Source organism: Pseudorasbora parva, chromosome 12 (genome assembly GCF_024679245.1).
Source record: "Pseudorasbora parva isolate DD20220531a chromosome 12, ASM2467924v1, whole genome shotgun sequence".
NCBI classification, from domain to species: Eukaryota; Metazoa; Chordata; class Actinopteri; order Cypriniformes; family Gobionidae; genus Pseudorasbora; species Pseudorasbora parva.
This window is the reverse complement of record NC_090183.1, coordinates 17,634,808-17,654,203: the sequence shown is the minus strand read 5'-3', so window position 1 is coordinate 17,654,203 and position 19,396 is coordinate 17,634,808. Positions and strand designations below refer to the sequence as shown.

The following is a 19,396-nucleotide window of genomic DNA, read 5'->3' as shown; positions in this document are numbered from 1 at the left end:
CTGTAATAATAATAATAATAATAATAATAATAATAATAATAATAATAATAATAATAATAATAATAATAAAAATATAGCACATTTCATACACAATGGTATTTCAAAGTGTTTTACATACATGCCTACATAAGAAACAACAATGACATGACATAAAAATCATTTACAACTATTTAAAAATAAATAAAAAGGAAAGAAAATAATACAGAAATAAAGTGGTAGAGTGTAATCAGAAGGATGCAAGGATTAAAACATCAACACATTTCTTTTGACTGGATATGAAACATCTAATTGCAGATAATAATATAACTAAAACTCCAAGATCATAAGATGTGTGGGGGGCAGTGTAGGGGGATAGAACGTACAGTTGTACAGTGTAAAATCCATTACGCCTATGGCAAGTCTTTCATAGTTTTTGCCTACAATGTTTAACTGAAGTAAGTTTTGTACACACAACAAACTGTTACATTCGATTTATGCATCCAGCAGTCAATGGGGCTGTTGTTACAAGTAAGTGATAAGGTTAGGTAGATCGGAGTATATTTGATTATTTTATGTTTTTACTTTATCCAGTAGAACATTGTACAAATTGAGCTTTGCCAGAAACCAAGCCTTGTGGGACTCTCCACATATGTCCACTTTCCATTATAATCACTCCCTGCCAAGTATGACCTGAGGATTAATGAGATAAATGACAAAACCGAGTCAATTCACTCAAGCTTATTTATAACAAGATGCTGATCATCTACTTTCTCTGTCAACTCAGGTATTGATCCTGTGTTCATGAAGCATGTGCACATAACAGTGTGACGTTGGTAGTGAACGGCCAATCAAGAAGAAACTGCAATTCACTTTTCACAAGAGAATCAGCTAGATTTATTTTTCTCTTCTGCCAAATATTAAGAATATTAAGAAGAAGAATATGAAGTATATATATATATATATATATATATATATATATATATATATATATATATATATATATATATATATATATATATATACACAGTCTTGTTCAAAATAATAGCAGTACAATGTGACTAACCAGAATAATCAAGGTTTTTAGTATATTTTTTATTGCTACGTGGCAAAGAAGTTACCAGTAGGTTCAGTAGATTGTCAGAAAACAAACAAGACCCAGCATTCATGATATGCACGCTCTTAAGGCTGTGCAATTGGGCAATTAGTGGAAAGGGGTGTGTTAAAAAAAATAGCAGTGTCTACCTTTGACTGTACAAACTCAAAACTATTTTGTACAAACATTTTTTTTTCTGGGATTTAGCAATCCTGTGAATCACTAAACTAATATTTAGTTGTATGACCACAGTTTTTTAAAACTGCTTGACATCTGTGTGGCATGGAGTCAACCAACTTGTGGCACCTCTCAGCTGTTCACTCCATGATTCTTTAACAACATTCCACAATTCATTCACATTTCTTGGTTTTGCTTCAGAAACAGCATTTTTGATATCACCCCACAAGTTCTCAATTGGATTAAGGTCTGGAGATTGGGCTGGCCACTCCATAACATTAATTTTGTTGGTTTGGAACCAAGACTTTGCCCGTTTACTAGTGTGTTTTGGGTCATTGTCTTGTTGAAACAACCGTTTCAAGGGCATGTCCTCTTCAGCATAGGGCAACATGACCTCTTCAAGTATTTTACCATATGCAAACTGATCCATGATCCCTGGTATGCGATAAATAGGCCCAACACCATAGTAGGAGATACATGCCCATATCATGATGCTTGCACCTCCATGCTTCACTGTCTTCACTGTGTACTGTGGCTTGAATTCAGAGTTTGGGGGTCGTCTCACAAACTGCCTGTGGCCCTTGGACCCAAAAAGAACAATTTTACTCTCATCAGTCCACAAAATGTTCCTCCATTTCTCTTTAGGCCAGTTGATGTGTTATTTGGCAAATTGTAACCTCTTCTGCACATGCCTTTTTTTTAACAGAGGGACATTGCGGGGGATTCTTGAAAATAGATTAGCTTCACACAGACGTCTTCTAACTGTCACAGTACTTACAGGTAACTCCAGACTGTCTTTGATCATCCTGGAGGTGATCATTGGCTGAGCCTTTGCCATTCTGGTTATTCTTCTATCCATTTTGATGGTTGTCTTCCGTTTTCTTCCACGTCTCTCTGGTTTTGCTCTCCATTTTAAGGCATTGGAGATCATTTTAGCTGAACAGCCTATCATTTTTTGCACCTCTTTATAGGTTTTCCCCTCTCTAATCAACTTTTTAATCAAAGTACGCTGTTCTTCTGAACAATGTCTTGAACGACCCATTTTCCTCAGCTTTCAAATGCATGTTCAACAAGTGTTGGCTTCATCCTTAAATAGGGGCCACCTGATTCACACCTGTTTCTTCACAAAATTGATGACCTCAGTGATTGAATGCCACACTGCTATTTTTTTGAACACACCCCTTTCAACTAATTCAACTAATTGCCCAATTGCACAGCCTTAAGAGCGTGCATATAATGAATGCTGGGTCTCATTTGTTTTCTGAGAATCTACTGAACCTACTGGTAACTTGTTTGCCACGTAGCAATAAAAAAATATACGAAAAACCTTGATCGAAAAACCTTGATTATTCTGGTTAGTCACATTGTACTGCTATTATTTTGAACAAGACTGTATATACATATGTATATATATATATACAGGTCCTTCTCAAAATATTAGCATATTGTGATAAAGTTCATTATTTTCCATAATGCAATGATAAAAATTAAACTTTCATATATTTTAGATTCATTGCACAACAACTGAAATATTTCAGGTCTTTTATTGTTTTAATACTGATGATTTTGGCATACAGCTCATGAAAACCCCAAATTCTCAAAAAATTAGCATATCATGAAAAGGTAGCTATTAACCTAATCATCTGAATCAACTAATTAACCCTAAACACCTGCAAAAGATTCCTGAAGCTTTTAAAAACTCCCAGCCTGGTTCATTACTCAAAACCGCAATCATGGGTAAGACTGTTGACCCGACCCTGTCCAGAAGGCCATCATTGACACACTAAGGTAAGACACAGAAAGAAATTTCTGAATGAATAGGCTGTTCCCAGAGCACTGTATCAAGGCACCTCAGTGGGAAGTCTGCGGGAAGGAAAAAGTCTGGCAAAAAACGCTGCACAACGAGAAGAGGTGACCGGACCCTTGGGAAGATTGTGGAGAAGGACCGATTCCAGACCTTGGGGGACCTGCGGAAGCAGTGGACTGAGTCTGGAGTAGAAACATCCAGAGCCACCGTGCACAGGCGTGTGCAGGAAATGAGCTACAGGTGCTGCTTTCCCAGGTCAAGCCACTTTTGGGCTACAGAGAAGCAGCACTGGACTGTTGCTCAGTGGTCCAAAGTACTTTCTTCGGATGAAAGCAAATTTTGCATGTCATTCGGAAATCAAGGTGCCAGAGTCTGGAGGAAGACTGGGGAGAAGGAAATGCCAAAATGCCTGAAGTCCAGTGTCAAGTACCCACAGTCAGTGATGGTCTGGGGTGCCATGTCAGCTGCTGGTGTTGGTCCACTGTGTTTTATCAAGGGCAGGGTCAATGCAGCTAGCTATCAGAAGATTTTGGAGCACTTCATGCTTCCATCTGCTGAAAAGCTTTATGGAGATGAAGATTTCGTTTTTCAGGACGACCTGGCACCTGCTCCCAGTGCCAAAACCACTGGTAAATGGTTTACTGACCATGGTATTACTGTGCTCATTTGGCCTGCCAACTCTCCTGACCTGAACCCCATAGAGAATCTGTGGGATATTGTGAAGAGAAAGTTGAGAGACGCAAGACCCAACACTCTGGATGAGCTTAAGGCCGCTATCGAAGCATCCTGGGCCTCCATAACACCTCAGCAGTGCCACAGGCTGATTGCCTCCATGCCACGCCGCATTGAAGCAGTCATTTCTGCAAAAGGATTCCCGACCAAGTATTGAGTGCATAACTGAACATAATTATTTGAAGGTTGACTTTTTTTGTATTAAAAACACTTTTGTTTTATTGGTCGGATGAAATATGCTAATGTGCTCTGTTATGTCTCATGTGAACATTTGTTTAACTGTTGGGGAACATTTGCTAATTGCGACTCATTTTGCCAACACGGGTCACATATGTGATATTTACATTTTTAAATATTTAGACCACTCATCATCTTCCTAGCATCATTCCTGCTCCTTTGTAGTTTTATTTTTATACACACACAATGAAGAGGATTTATAAATGGAGGGGACAGGATCCAACCGACTCTGGTAGGTCACATGATAAGGGCAACATATGGCGAATGTATCCAACAATACACATTCATATATAGAATGCTTTAGTGGTTGTGAAGTAGATACTTTCGGAAGCTTATTGCATTCACTTGAGAAAAAAAATCTATACTCTGTTTTTCTGAATTAATGACTTAATTATCTCAGAATTATGAGATAATTGTTCATGAATATTTTTTTTGCTCTGTTTTTCTGAATTAATGACTTAATTATCTCAGAATGATGAGATAATTTTTCAAGAATATTTTTTTTGCTCTGTTTTTCTGAATTAATGACTTAATTATCTCAGAATTATGAGATAATCTTTCATGAATAATTTTTTTGCTCTTTTTCTGAATTAATGACTTAATTATCTCAGAATTATGAGATACTTTTTCATGAATACATTTTTTTGTTCTTTTTTTCTGAATTAATGATTTAATTTGTTCTTGAAAAAATACATATGTTGTTCTGTTTTTTCTGAATTAATGACTTAATTTTTTCTTGAAAAAAAATATTTTGTTCTGTTTTTCTGAATTAATGATTTAATTATCTCAGAATTATGAGATCATTTTTCATGAATACATTTTTTTGCTCTGTTTTTCTGAATTAATGAGATCAGCCAAGAGCTCTATTTTAGCTGTATTGCATGGAAGTAAACATGTCCCGCCTTTCAAATTTAATCCGGATTTATTTTACTTTGGGTTTGAGACATTGTCTTTAAGTAATAAATTTTTTATTGTTTTTAGTGCATCAACTTTGTGCAGACACCTCAAGACAGCAGAAAAGAACATTCTGATCTGCTTGACATTGCTATTGCACTGATCCAGTATTTTCAACAATTGCCTGATTGTCTCTAGTGTCACCACGTAGCCAGCCTGAATGCATTTCAGATGCATCATCTTAACACGATCACATAGTAATGCGTATCAATAGTACGAGTGTGAAATTGTGTCTAATGTATATCGTCTGGAATGTATATTGTGTGGAATGTATACTGAGATAATGCAAGTGCTACACAGTCTTTCGCGTGCATATGATACACACTTTATGGTGTGCATATTACATGCTCTTGGGTAGGTTGGGGATGGTGGGGTGGGGGGTTCGTACGTATAATACGCCATAAAGTGCGTATCATAAGCACGTGAAAAACTGTGTACCATATGCACACCAAAACTCATTTTAGCGTATACATTCCACAAGATTGCACACTTATACTACCATTAATACGCATTTTCATGAGATCGGGCTCGCAAAGCATACCATATCTGATATGGAGAAACAGGCAAATTCTTGAGGTGTCTGCACAAAAATGACGCACTAAAAACAATACCATTTATATTACATAAAGACAGCAGCAATGTTTCAAACGCAAAGTAAAATAAATCCGGATTAAACTTGAAAGGCGGGACATGTTTATTTCCATGCAATCCAGCTAAAAAAGAGCTCTTGGCAGGATTTTGAGGGATCTCATTAATTCAGAAAAACAGAACAATTTTTTTTTCAATAAAAAATTATCTCATAATTCTGAGATAATTAAGTCATTAATTCAGAAAAACAGAGCAAAAAAAAATATTCATGAAAAATTTTCTCATAATTCTGAGATAATTAAGTCATTAGTTCAGAAAAACCGAGTAGATTTTTTTTCTCTCAAGTGAATGCAATAAGCTTCCGTAGATACTTACTCAAAAGAAGTACCCACGCAAGAAAATATGCGAATTCATTCGAACACAGCCCGAAAGTGGTGTGCCATTTAGGACAGGACAGGGCCTTCACACTCCAGTCCAGTTGGAGGCGGTAATGAGCACTAATAGCTGGTATGCCCACCACCAAACTAGTCGAAGAAACAGAAGAAGATTTACAGCAAGCTGTTCGGGTTGTAGTTATCAGATTCACTGCGAATTCTTCTTTCATAAGCAGAAACAATGGCTGAGGATAGAGTTGAACGATCCGATGGACGGATAGTAAAGATGGAGGTTGACTACAGTGGCACTGTAGATCAGCGTCTCCCTGAATCTGAGAAAATGGCCAGAGTAAGTGTGAATGAGCGGCTGAGTCATGCTGCGTGCTAAAGCTAACGTTCATCAAACCATTTCAGAATTAAATGTTATGATTGGTTTATGTAACACAAACCACTGTAGCGCGTCTAATTAAAAACTATTGTTTTTCATATGCAGACATAAACTTTCCAAGAAATTGCTTTCGAAGTTATACAGCTTACTAGGTTTTTAACCATAGATACTAAACTGCCTCATATTTTACCTTTCATAAACAATTACTGCTGGATGCACAATGATATGAGCTTTAACAACAACAACAACAAAACAAAACAAAAAACACGCGACAGGGAACCCTAACATAATCTGTTTTTGTTTTTAAGGATGGCAGACTACAGGAGGCTATCGAGAATCTGCTGTCATTAGAGAAGCAAACAAGAACTGTAAGTGTTTTACTGTGCTTTTTTAAATTGTAAGTTCAATATTCATAGCTCTAAAATGCCCTGCTTTTTGTTTGCTTTTGTACCACTCCTGTCCAGGCTTCAGATATGGTGTCCACTTCCAGGATCTTGGTGGCTATAGTTCAGATATGCTATGAAGCCAAAGACTGGGATGCTTTGAATGAAAACATCATGCTACTGTCTAAGAGAAGAAGCCAGTTGAAACAGGTAGGATTATCTATCTATCTATCTATCTATCTATCTATCTATCTATCTATCTATCTATCTATCTATCTATCTATCTATCTATCTATCTATCTATCTATCTTTTAGGGATGCTCATATTGACCGTTTGACCATTAACCGATAGTAAGAATTTTGACTGATTAACACTCAGTTAAACGGTTTAAAGGTTTTATTTTATTTTTTACTCACGACACATGCAACGAACCACACATGCCGACACAGACATATTTCGCAAAATGAAGCAATGGGAAAGAAGCATACCGTGTGGGACCATTTCGACAGAAAGGGTGACGAAATTACAAGCAAAATAAGCTTTTCAGTTATACAATACAAGTATAGGCTACAAGCTCCTGACTGGTTTAGGAAAGAAAGTGAATGTCACTTCCCGAGGTTGGCCGCTCTAGCGAGGCATCTCTGTATTCCCCGGGCATCAGTGTCATCTGAAGCCTTGTTTAAAGGGGGGGTGAAACACTCAGTTTCAGTCAGTGTCATGTCAATCTTGAGTACCTATAGAGTAGCATTGCATCCTGCATATCTCCGAAAAGTCTTTTTTTTTTCATAATTATATAAGAAAGATGCGCTGTTCCGAGTCTTTCCGAAAAAAGCCGAGCGGGTGGGGGCGTGTCATGTGAGCGGAGCTAAATAATGACGTGTGCAGCAGTGAGGAAAGTGAGTCGCTCTGTGAGGAAAGTGATTCGCTCTGTGAGGAAAGTGATTCGCCCGCCGCGTGAGGAAAGTGAGTCGCTCTGTGAGGAAAGTGAGTCGCTCTGTGAGGAAAGTGAGTCGCTCTGTGAGGAAAGTGAGTCGCTCTGTGAGGAAAGTGATTCGCTCAGTGAGGAAAGTGATTCGCCTGCCGCGTGAGGAAAGTGAGTCGCTCTGTGAGGAAAGTGATTCGCCCGCCGCGTGAGGAAAGTGAGTCGCTCTGTGAGGAAAGTGAGTCGCTCTGTGAGGAAAGTGATTCGCTCAGTGAGGAAAGTGATTCGCCTGCCGCGTGAGGAAAGTGAGTCGCTCTGTGAGGAAAGTGATTCGCCCGTCGCGTGAGGAAAGTGCTAATACAGATCGACCGCCGGCCTATCAGTGGGTAAGTCAGTAGCTACTGGTTATATCACCTGTTTAGCATCCTACAAGCCAGCGCTTTGATGGGCGTAGCCTGTTGCTTTCGCTCTCTCCCTCGCTCTCTCTCACGCGCTTCCGGTAGAATTGTCCGTAAGGCCCATACAAGGAAATTCCGCCCCCGTTAACGTCAAAGGGGACGCATGATCTCAAAAAACTTGCCGAAACTTATGACTAACCGGAAGTAGTATTTTTGACAAAGAAATACTCCCATCAAACGTCCACCTTAACTTTTGAAACTTTGTCTATGTTTAGTATGGGATTCCAAGTCTTTAACAGTGTAAAAAGATCAGTATGCATGAAACAGCATTTCACCCCCCCTTTAATGCTTTTCGTAGTGTGGGTTTGTCTGACAGCATATCAAAAATTTCGGCCCGATTCCGACTGGAGACCCTTTTTTTTGTGGCTTACATTGTTGCAGCCATTAAAATAGTTCAGTTTTGTTTTTAATGTCAAATTAGTTGTATTTCGTTTCGTTTATTTGTTAAGTTAATTTAGAGCAATTGTTTTGTGTGTTAAATTAAAGTTTAATTTTTTTAAGTGACGACCAAGCGACCAGTGGCCGACAATGAGTTAACCGCATGTTTAATCAATTTAGCCTCTCAAATCAACTCTTGACTTGTCTTGCCTATAATAAAATCCATAGATCTAACACTTCAAGCATCACAATGTTAGTTAATTTAGCCTAGGCTACTACTATAATATTACCTTCACAGTAAAGGGCATTTTTGACGAGCGGAGGCAGGCTAATAGCTCGTCACACAGCTCGCAATGTCGCTCGCAAACAAAACGAGCTAAACAATCTAAACAAATAATAAAAAAAGAACATGCAGTTTGTCTAGTACCTTACACCTCTGCAAAATGAACATAAATCAGATCTTCAATTCCCGCGGTATAGCCTATATTTAACAGAGTTTACAGCAATGAAAGCAAAACATTCAAGATGCATTTTATTCAGCAGCTCATTTCAAATTCAAAGACCACAATATGAGAGAGCGACCTAAGCACTGGTAAGATCATTTATTAATTTTTATTGAAGATCATTGTGTTTTTTAAGCATCTGAGACTTGTTTTAAAGGGCGGGTGAAATGCTGTTTCATGCATACTGAGCTTTTTACACTGTTAAAGACTTGGATTCCCATCCTAAACATAGACAAAGTTTCAAAAACTAATGTTGGATGTTTGATGGAGTATTTCTGTGTTAAAAATACTCCTTCCGGTTTCTCACAAGTTTCGGAGAGTTTTTTTAGAATAAGGGTCGACTTGACGTTAATAGACCGGAAGGTCCTTGTATGGGCCGTACGGGCTCTTCTCCCGGTAGGGTGCGCGCGCGCGCGTGACTAGCGCGAGAGAGGAAATGCACGGCCGTAAATACTCTCTCAGCTGCAGATTCAGTCGTCCGTGAACAATAATGTCGGTTATAGTCCGCGCCGTGCTCCACTTCATTCCTCCACTTTGACATTTAGCGACTTCAACGCTTCAGCACAGCATTCTGGGAAGGCAGCGCTGCATTTGAACCGATTTGAACGCAGAAATGCTTCAGTCGCATCGCAAAGTGGATCTCCACACTCCAAGAAGTGTGTTTTTGACGGAGCCGTCCCAGCGATAAAGGTTCGGTCCTGCTTTGGAAGCAGCCGGTGAGTAAAACTGCTTCAAATGTCTGTGCTGTTGCTTATCGTCGCTTATGTAAACATCAGTAAACGACACGATCGCGTGCTTCGTCATTCAAATGCGCTAACGGACTTCATTGCTGTTCTATGTAAGTTATAACGTTACACTAGTCTGACGTGCAAAACCGTTCTGCTTGCTACTAAGGTTTGGTCACATACAATAGTCCATAAACCGAATCATGTCCTCATAAACTGAGAGTAAATACAGTACATACCACAGAGACGGACGTCCTGCTGTTTCTATTTCAGCCTCCGAATTAGATTCTGGATCATATCTATTAGCTGAGATCGATAGCATGGGTTTCTCCACGCTTGAGGACGTCACCGCTTTGCGCATTCGTCATTCTTTAGCTCCGCCCACACGATACGCCTCCAGGCGCTCGGTTTTTTCCGGAAAGACTCGGTACAGCCCATAAGACTTTTCGGAGATATGAAGGATGCAATACTACTCTATAGGTACTCAAGATTGACATGAGATGAAACTGAAACTGAGTGTTTCACCCCCCCTTTAAGTTTAATTTATGGCCATTTGCGTTGGCTTGCTTTACTAATTTGCGGTGATGCCTGTTGCAGTAGCACCATCATATCTATCTGACTACAACATAACACGCTTTCACACGTTTATTTTTTAACCATTTGACAGGAGTAAAATTTACACATGTGTTTAAACAACCAGTTACATTTACACTTGTCCGGTTTTGTCTGAAATGCTTTCAGACCACCTTCTGAATTGGTTTGTTTGAGTAATCGGAATTAAATACGTCTCGAAAGAATCTCTGAAGGCATTTATGCCTACTCTTGGTCATTTCGCAATCAGATAGATAATCTACCTGGTCAGAAAAAACGAATGAAGGAACCAGTTGTAAAAAGGCTTTAACTCTAGCAGCTGAAGAAATGCGCAATGTCATGTCTTGCCAGTTGCATAAGCTATTATTAGGGCTGTCAACGAATATTCGTTGAATATAGTTTTAAAAAAAAACGAATTTCGAAGGTAAAAATGAATAATCAATTTTTTTTTTTTTTTTAAAGAGGAAAGAAACGCAGCGGTTGTAGATGCATGGCTGTCTGCTTTGCGAGTGGGCCCGCACATGGGGTTCAGGGAAAGGGCAGAAAGATGGCAGAAAGTGCTGAGCCTAACTTGACCGCAGCAAAGAAAGTGATTTTAATCCTCCAAAATTTAAAAAGCCATGTCTGGAAGTACTTTGGATTTTGGTCGGTAGGAGGTAAAATTTGAGCCGCGAGATAAAGTTGTATGCAAGCTATGTAAGATACAGTTACACTAAACACTAAAGTGCTGCTGTACTGACTGAAGTGATATTGCATGAATAAAGGATAAATGCACTGCTTTCACTATTGTGATTATTTACCATTTCATGTCAAGGTAAAGTTACATGTTTAGCACAGCTTCCTCTGAGCGTTCAATATGCTGTAAAACCTCAATTAATATCGATAATATTTGTTTCAATCATTGAATGAAGCCTGCTATATTTGGGACAAGACTCGCGAGTCTCACAACCTTAAATTGCTTGACACAGACACTCTTCAATTGTATTTTTATGTAATGCCAATTCAATATTATAATCTTACCAGTTAACGGATAATAACCGGTTAATGAGCATCGGTTGTTGGTCTGGAAAATTAACTGAAATGAGCATCCCTATCTATCTATCTATCTATCTATCTATCTATCTATCTATCTATCTATCTATCTATCTATCTATCTATCTATCTATCTATCTATCTATCTATCTATCTATCTATCTATCTAATCATCTCGATTAGACATAACATTATGACAGGTGAAGTGAATAACACTTATCTCTTCATCACAGCACCTGCTAGTGGGTGGTATATATTAGACAGCAAGTGAACATTTTGTCCTCAAAGTCAATGTGTTAGAAGGAAGAAAAATGGGCAAGCTTAAGGATTTGAGCACGTTTGACAAGGGCCAAATTGTGATGATTAGACGACTTGGTCAGAAAATCTCTAAAACTGCAGATCTTGTAGGGTGTTCCTGGTCTGCAATGGTTAGTATCTATCTATCTATCAAAAGTGGTCCAAGGAAGGAACGTGGTAAACCGGCAACAGGGTCATGGGTGGCCAAGGCTCATTCATGCACATGGGGAGCGAAGGCTGGCTTATGTTGTCTGAACAAACAGATAAGCTACTATAGCTCAAATTGCTCAAGAAGTTGATGCTGGTTCTGATGGTAAGCTGTCAGAATACACAGTGCATTACAATATGTTGCGAATGGGGCTGCATAGCTGTGGACCAATCAGGGGGCCTATGCTGACCCCTGTACACTGCAGAAAGAGCCAACATGTGAGCATCATAACTAGACCACAGAGCAATGGATGAAGGTGGTCTGATGAATCACGTTTTATTTTACATCACGTGGATGGCCGGGTGTACGTGCGTCACTTACCTGGGGAACACACGGCATCAGGATGCACTATGGGAAGACGGCAAGCCGGTGGAGGCAGTGTGATACTTTGGGCAATGTTCTTCTGGGAGACCGTGGGTCCTTCCATCCATGTGGATGTTACTTTGACACGTACCATAAGCAAAAATGGTTCAGGAATGGTTTGAGGTGTTGACTTCACTTCCAAATTCCCCACATCTCAATCCAATAGAGCATCTGTGGGATGTCCTGAATAAACAAGTCCGATCCATGGAAGCCCCACATCGCAACTTACAGGACTTAAAGGATCTGCTGCTAATATCTTGGTACCAGATACCACAGCACACCTCCGGGGGTCTAGTGGAGCCCATTTCTCAATAGGTCAGGGTGTTTTGGCAGCAAAAGGAATGAACACAATATTAGGAAGGTTGATCTGGTAGGATCACATCACACATTATGATAGGAAGGTGGTCATAATGTTATGCCTTATCAGTGTGTGTACCATCTACCTACCTATCTATCTTATTTACTCATCAATTTCATATTTTATTGAAAATATATTTATTATTATGATATTGATCTCTGTGTATTCTAAATATTGAGCTATTTCATTTCATTATTGATTTCCCAGAATTAAATATATGATTAACATTCTCATAATTTTCCTTTAAAGGCTGTTGCAAAGATGGTACAGGAATGCTATACATATGTCGATGCTGAGAGTGACCTGTCAATCAAACTGCGACTCATCGACACGCTACGCACGGTCACTGCTGGAAAGGTCTCCGTTCCCTCTGTTTTTAGATTGTGTATACCAGATCTATTTCTTAAAAGCTGGATCACTCCACTCCATTGTAATATCCAGCTTTACTCTGTATTAATGCTGAATGTCAATATTCACTGTTTTTGCAGATATATGTGGAGATTGAGCGTGCCAGGCTGACTAAAACATTGGCCTGCATCAAAGAGCAAAATGGAGAGGTGAAAGAGGCTGCAGCCATTCTGCAGGAACTGCAGGTGAGTCTTTACCAGAGATTTGCTAATTTGCCTCATCACCATACTCTTTAAGGCCTCAAACTAACTGTAAACTTCAGTGTTAGGATGAACACCTGCTGTTGTATAATTCAACACATGGTAATGAAGGGGTTTTACTGACACCAGTAACAGCTCTAGAGAATGGTGGCATTGGACCTGCTTGTATTTTCCCTCTCAGGGCAAATAATCAGTCTCTTCTGCTAATAATTTGTGCATATATTATGCATGCATGTGTGTAAGAAAGGCCAGCTAGAGAGAACTGTGCAGGTAAATATTACTCCCCTGACTCTAGAGACTGCTGTCATTAGCGTCCTTGTTAGTGTGCCCACCTTACATGCCAGAGACGCCGGTTCGAGTAGGATTTGAAGGGGTTACATGTGCATTAAGAGAAAGTCACTTTGGACAGAAGTGTGTTTCTGTAATAGACAGTGCTCTTTTGTGTTATTTTTAGTATTAATATTTTGAATGGTCTTTTTTTATAGATTTTTATTTTATATATAAGTTTGTCATTTAATGTGCCTTTGTCATTTTTATTAGGTTTTTAGCTTTTTTATTTCTTTTTTAGTATCAGTCATATTAGTGCGTCAACTTATTAAAGTTATCTTTTCTATTAATATTTTTTATTTATTTCAGGTTTACCTCAAACATGGAAAAAGACATTTACTAATTTGTTTTAGCTAACAACAACAGTCACAGATTAGAACATAATTTATAATAGATTACTTTTCCTTATATTTTACCAAACAAAAAATTAAAACAAGATATATAAATACAAATTAAGAAAATATAATTTAAATATAATTTAAAAAAATAGGATACATAAGGGTAGTAATATATTCATTTTAAACAACATGGATTAGACTTTTGTTGTTGCAGTGTTATAGAGAGCTTTGTTTTGTTATCTGTCATTCAAAACTTCTATAAATGAATGTATCGTTGGTGCCGCAGGCTGTAAACAATTCTTTGTAATTGTTTTCTTTGAAGCAACTTTTTTGTTTAAAAATAAGCAAGGTTATTTTAAACAAATATTGGTAATCGGTTGCTGTAAGTATTTTTGGGTAATAAAGTACCAAATAAAGTACATTAAATGTCAATGGAATTTCAAGATCCAGTATGTTTTACAATTTCATAGGCATTCTTCCAAAATTATTATATGATGTTTTTCTTAATGTAAAAAATTGTATGTATTTATATAACAGTTAACTTGGCATTACAAACTAAAAAAAGACAGTTTACTTTAATTTGTTTAACCTGAAGCTTTGAACAGACATTTCTCATGCTCTCTCACTCTCTGCAGGTGGAGACGTATGGCTCAATGGAGAAGAAGGAGAAGGCGGAGTTTATTCTGGAGCAGATGAGGCTGTGCATTGCTGTCAAGGACTACATTCGTACACAAATCATTAGCAAAAAGATCAACACCAAGTTCTTCCAGGATGAGGGCACTGAGGTTTTCATCCTCTTTTTGAGAATTTCTATTTTGCTTTTGTATTTGTCTGATTTAATTTTTAATCCAAGTTTATAATCTTGGTGGGTGGTGCGTTCAGTTTTCCATTTTACATAACCACTTGCTTTTCTTGCTTGTCTAGGATTTGAAACTGAAATATTATAATCTGATGATTCAAGTTGATCTGCACGAGGGCTCCTATCTGTCCATATGCAAACATTACCGAGCCATATATGACACTCCTTGTATACTAGAAGACACATCCAAGTGGCAGCAGGTATCTTGTCTTGTTATAAATCTTTGCCTTTTTAGCTTGGCTGTTGGTAATACAAAGAAACATTAGCTATGTGTAAATCCATCTTTTTAACTGAAAGTTCTCATGTATCTTTCAGGCTCTCAAGAGTGTGGTGCTCTACGTGATTTTGGCTCCTTATGACAATGAACAGTCTGATTTGGTTCATAGAATCAGCCTTGACAAGAAACTGGAGGAAATACCCAAATACAGGTAAATGAGCCGAGAGTTCAGACTCTTTCTGCAAGAGTTCAGAGTTATGTCTCAGCAGTAATCCAGTCACAGGCATAATAGCATAATGTCAGGTGGAGGTATTTATCTTTCATTGTTCTCTGGCAGGGATCTCCTGAAACAATTCACTACCATGGAGCTGATGCGCTGGTCATCTGTTGTGGAGGATTATGGAAAGGAACTGAGGGAGGGTTCCATGGGAACTCCTGACACTGATGTCTTCACCTGCTCTGAAGAGGGAGAAAAGAGATGGAAGGATCTGAAAAACAGAGTGGTAGAACATGTGAGTGAGACTTATTTTTGCTTTAAATGGTTTATATCTGTTCTTGTGAGGTTCTTAAAGGAATAATTCTTTCCAGATGAAAATGTTCATTAATTCTCATTGGGTTCATATCCTATAAATGTCTTCCATGGAACAAAAAAGGGTTATAAAGTGTTGTACTGGTTGCCCTTTTTCATTGATTTAATATTTTACAAGCCAGGGCTCACAAAATGAAAAAAATCTCTGGTAGCCTTTCGGGCAGGCACTCTTCAGATTTTAGTAGTCTGAAATTAATTTAACTAGCCTGAATAAAAACAAAACTTTATATAGAAAACTGAATAGGAGTTGAAAACATCAAAACCATTTAAAAAATGACATATCAACAAGGGTATATAAAATAATCAAATTACAATCATTAATACGATCTACCTGAACTGAAATTTTTATGATTTTCTGTCTTGACCTGTCTTTTTTTTTTTTGCCTGTGTTGAACTGAAATGCCAACTTAAATCTATGCACCTCCTAACATTTTAACATTTTAATATTTTGGTAAATTCTGCAAATTGGTACCTGAAAAAAAGGATTTAAACACGTTAAAGGGATAGTTCACTTTGAAATTAAATTTTGATATGTTTTAGCTTACCTTATGGGCATCCGAGATGTAGGAGTATTTGTTTCCCCAGTAGTTTCAATTTTTATCATTTTAGGTCAAACCGTTCTTGTCTGTGCCTCACATAATGCAGGTCTATGGTCACCACCTCAAAAAACATGCACAGAGAAGTCCAAATTAAACAATCCCCCATCGTAAGTACACACTGATGGCCTAAGACACAAAACGAGCGGTTTGTGTGAGAAAACGAACAGTACTTATATAGTTTTTACCTCTTGTACAACAATAAACGATATAAATACTGTACGTTTTCTCACACAAACTGCTTGTTTCGTGTCTTAGGCAGATATTGACTTGGGACTATATTATGGGGAAGCACAGGCGAAGTACTGCTACTTGGGCATAGAGATATCAAGGCTCTCATCCTCACGTGTTTTGGCTGTTGAGCAATCCAGCTATTCCAGCTATCCAGCCGCTAAAAACTTCCACAATAAACTCCACGAAGGTGCATTTTATGAAGTTTAATCATGAAAAGTGTGAAACTACAAAGAAGAGAAAATACACAAGAATAAATTTCACAAAATAGATAAATCACCACACAAGGCAATTAACCAACACCAATACAAGTTGTATATCAAAAGCATAGATTCATACTTTACAAACTTCAGTAGAAAAGGTAACAAACTTGCTGAATTAAATGCTATACTAGAAAAGTTACCAAACACACAACGAATTACAACACAACAATAAAGTACTCAATGCTCATTAAACAAAATCAAACAAAGTCACTTACAGATATTGCATTTCAAAGGGCTCTGATAGGCATGATGAAGCTGGATGTCTGCAACCACATGGAGCACCTTGTACTCAAGAACTCAAGAAATATTGCCTACTACCTCTTTTAAACAGGAAACCATAAGAACTCAGAAATAAGTATCAAAATAAGTCGTTGTATAAACCGAATTTTTAAAGTCCAGCACAATAGGATTCAATTCATTATGCTAAGCTAATCTAGCGGCGACCCTGCCAAACTAAAACAATGCATGCACTGAGAAAAAAATACATTTGCCCACACATCTAAATGTAGGAAAGAAGTTGAATAAGCCCTATTTCTGGAAACGGTGAAGTGTTCCTTTAACATGTTAAAATGAATTCCCACTAAAAAGAACATGGGAGCACTATTTAGGTTTACAAAGTTGCAAATAACAGACTACAAGACTTCTGGAACCGTGTCCTTTGGACGGACAAGACCGAAATTGGCTCATGCCATAGGACAATGATCCCACGCTCACTATCAAATCTACAGAATGGCTTTAAAAGAATAGAATCAAGGTGTTGCAATGTCCCAGTCAAAGTCCAGACCGTAACCTGATTCAAATGCTGTTGTGGAACGTTAAGAGAACTGTGCATAAACAAATGCCCGCACAGACCTCAATCTGAATCAACGTTGTAAAAAAGTGGGCCAAAATTACTCCACAATGATGTGAGAGAATGATTCTGTCAACTTATTTCTGCAAAAGGTGGTTCTGCAAGCAATTAAGTTATGGGGGTGTACTTAGGTTTTCACACATGGTTTATTTTTTTAAAATTATATAAATAATGATTTACTTATGTGGTGTTTGTCTGAGATTGTGTTTACCTAATTTTATAACCTGCTAACGTCCAGATGATTGTACGTACTTGTATGTAAAACCAAAAATTCAAAAGAGGTGTGCTTTCTTTTTTGACTTAATATATGTAAATTGGTACACATTGTTCTCATTCAGCAGAACAACTTGCACACTGACATTCATTAGCTTCACCACATTCACAAACTCCAAAATGTCCAACCTGAGTGAAGTTCTAAATGCTCCTCCTAGGTAATTCAATGTCATCAAATTTGGTTAACATTATGCCAAGGCATTGAAGAATAATGGCTTGTGAACCGAGATTTGATCGTACGTGGTTTTCCCCGCCGACATCAATTTATGGTGGAAAAGGGAAAATGTAATGATCTCACCCTCTACATGCATTCAACTGTGGGTGCGTCTCAATCAGCTCCCTAGTTCAGTAGTTAGGGCACTGATCAGGACACAAGTCAATGGGCTGACTTCCTGATCAGTGCCCTGACTACTGAACCAGGGAGCTGATTGAGACGCACCCTGTATATTTGTTCACCCTATTTATTACATCAGTTTTTTTTATGATATGGTGAATAAATTAGTGAACTTGTCTAGTTTTGTTTTTAGGTTCTTTTTTTTAAGTATTATTTTGAGCTATGATTTGCATTATTGTTATTCAATTGCTAATTGATATTTGTTTTGTCTGTCCATTACCAGAACATCAGAATAATGGCAAAGTATTACACAAGCATCACAATGGGGAGAATGGCAGCACTGCTCGACCTCTCGATTGATGTGAGTTCTGTCATAAAATAAAATATAACATTTTTTTAATGCTGCTGTCTGTAGCATTTTAGGTTTGGGGAATGTTTCTTTCAGTCACAGTGATGAGAATTGATTTAATGGTGTACTGCATTATTAAATTAAAACTACATAATTTTTTAATGCTGTAATAGCCTCACTCTTAATAACTATTTTTAACATTTCTACAATTGTAGTAGTATTTAATTTACATGTTTGTTATTCTTGTAGGAATCAGAGGAGTTCTTATCAAACCTGGTGGTCAATAAGACCATCTATGCGAAAGTGGACCGCCTCGCTGGTATCATTAATTTCCAAAGGCCTAAAGACCCTAACGACCTTCTGAATGACTGGTCTCAAAAACTGAACTCTCTCATGTCTCTGGTCAACAAAACTACTCATCTCATTGCCAAAGAAGAGATGATCCACAACCTCCAGTAGAACCAGTCAGGGAGGCCTTGGTACACATTTTCCCTTTTTTTCACCTTGAAACATCTGATGGCACAAATTTTAAATAAACATTTGCTGTCATTGCTTCTGTTTAAATTGTTATTGACAACGAGGTGAAGGAGACGCAGTAGTTTCTGTCATAAGTTTTACATGGCACTTAAGATTACTGTTTTGTGTTTAACTCTTGACTATAGTTAAATGTCCAGAGAAAATTGCTCAACTCCATGTGAAGCCTCCCAGTGTCAGTGATACCCTACTCTCCTTTGTATTAAATAAATACCTTGTATTCCTTTCAGACATTATAGAAAAAAAGATAAGCATCATAAGATCGGTATTCAGATCTGCTCCAGCATACACATTAAACTTTTTTGAAAATAATTCTGGGTTTGTTTATTTACCATTCAGGGAAAATGCAGGCAACATGACTTATACAAATATATATATACTTCCTGATTTACATTATTTTCCTCCTCAATGTTTTTATTTTTATTTTTTTATTTTATTTTTTTATAAAACAAACTTATTTGGTTTTGCAAATGATCTTTG

The 19,396-nt window shown here is 37.7% G+C and overlaps 1 protein-coding gene across 1 annotated transcript; it reads left to right on the top strand.

Moving 5' to 3' along the window:
• Positions 1–6,075: 6,075 nt before the first annotated feature.
• On the top strand, positions 6,076–19,228 carry psmd12 (proteasome 26S subunit, non-ATPase 12). The gene is made up of 11 exons (XM_067459384.1): positions 6,076–6,290; positions 6,638–6,697; positions 6,794–6,922; positions 12,798–12,905; positions 13,037–13,141; positions 14,457–14,606; positions 14,746–14,880; positions 14,996–15,108; positions 15,235–15,409; positions 18,317–18,394; positions 18,632–19,228. Exons 1-11 carry the CDS (start codon positions 6,183–6,185, stop codon positions 18,839–18,841), a joined length of 1,371 nt encoding a protein of 456 aa, XP_067315485.1. The 5' UTR covers positions 6,076–6,182; the 3' UTR covers positions 18,842–19,228.
• Positions 19,229–19,396: the final 168 nt, after the last annotated feature.

Coding starts and splice junctions, on each gene's coding strand:
- psmd12 (XM_067459384.1), top strand. CDS start 6,183: ATGGCTGAGGATAGAGTTGAACGATCCGATGGACGGATAGTAAAGATG. Junction 12,906..13,036: donor GCACGGTCACTGCTGGAAAG/GTCTCCGTTCCC, acceptor CTGTTTTTGCAG/ATATATGTGGAGATTGAGCG. Junction 14,881..14,995: donor ACACATCCAAGTGGCAGCAG/GTATCTTGTCTT, acceptor TGTATCTTTCAG/GCTCTCAAGAGTGTGGTGCT.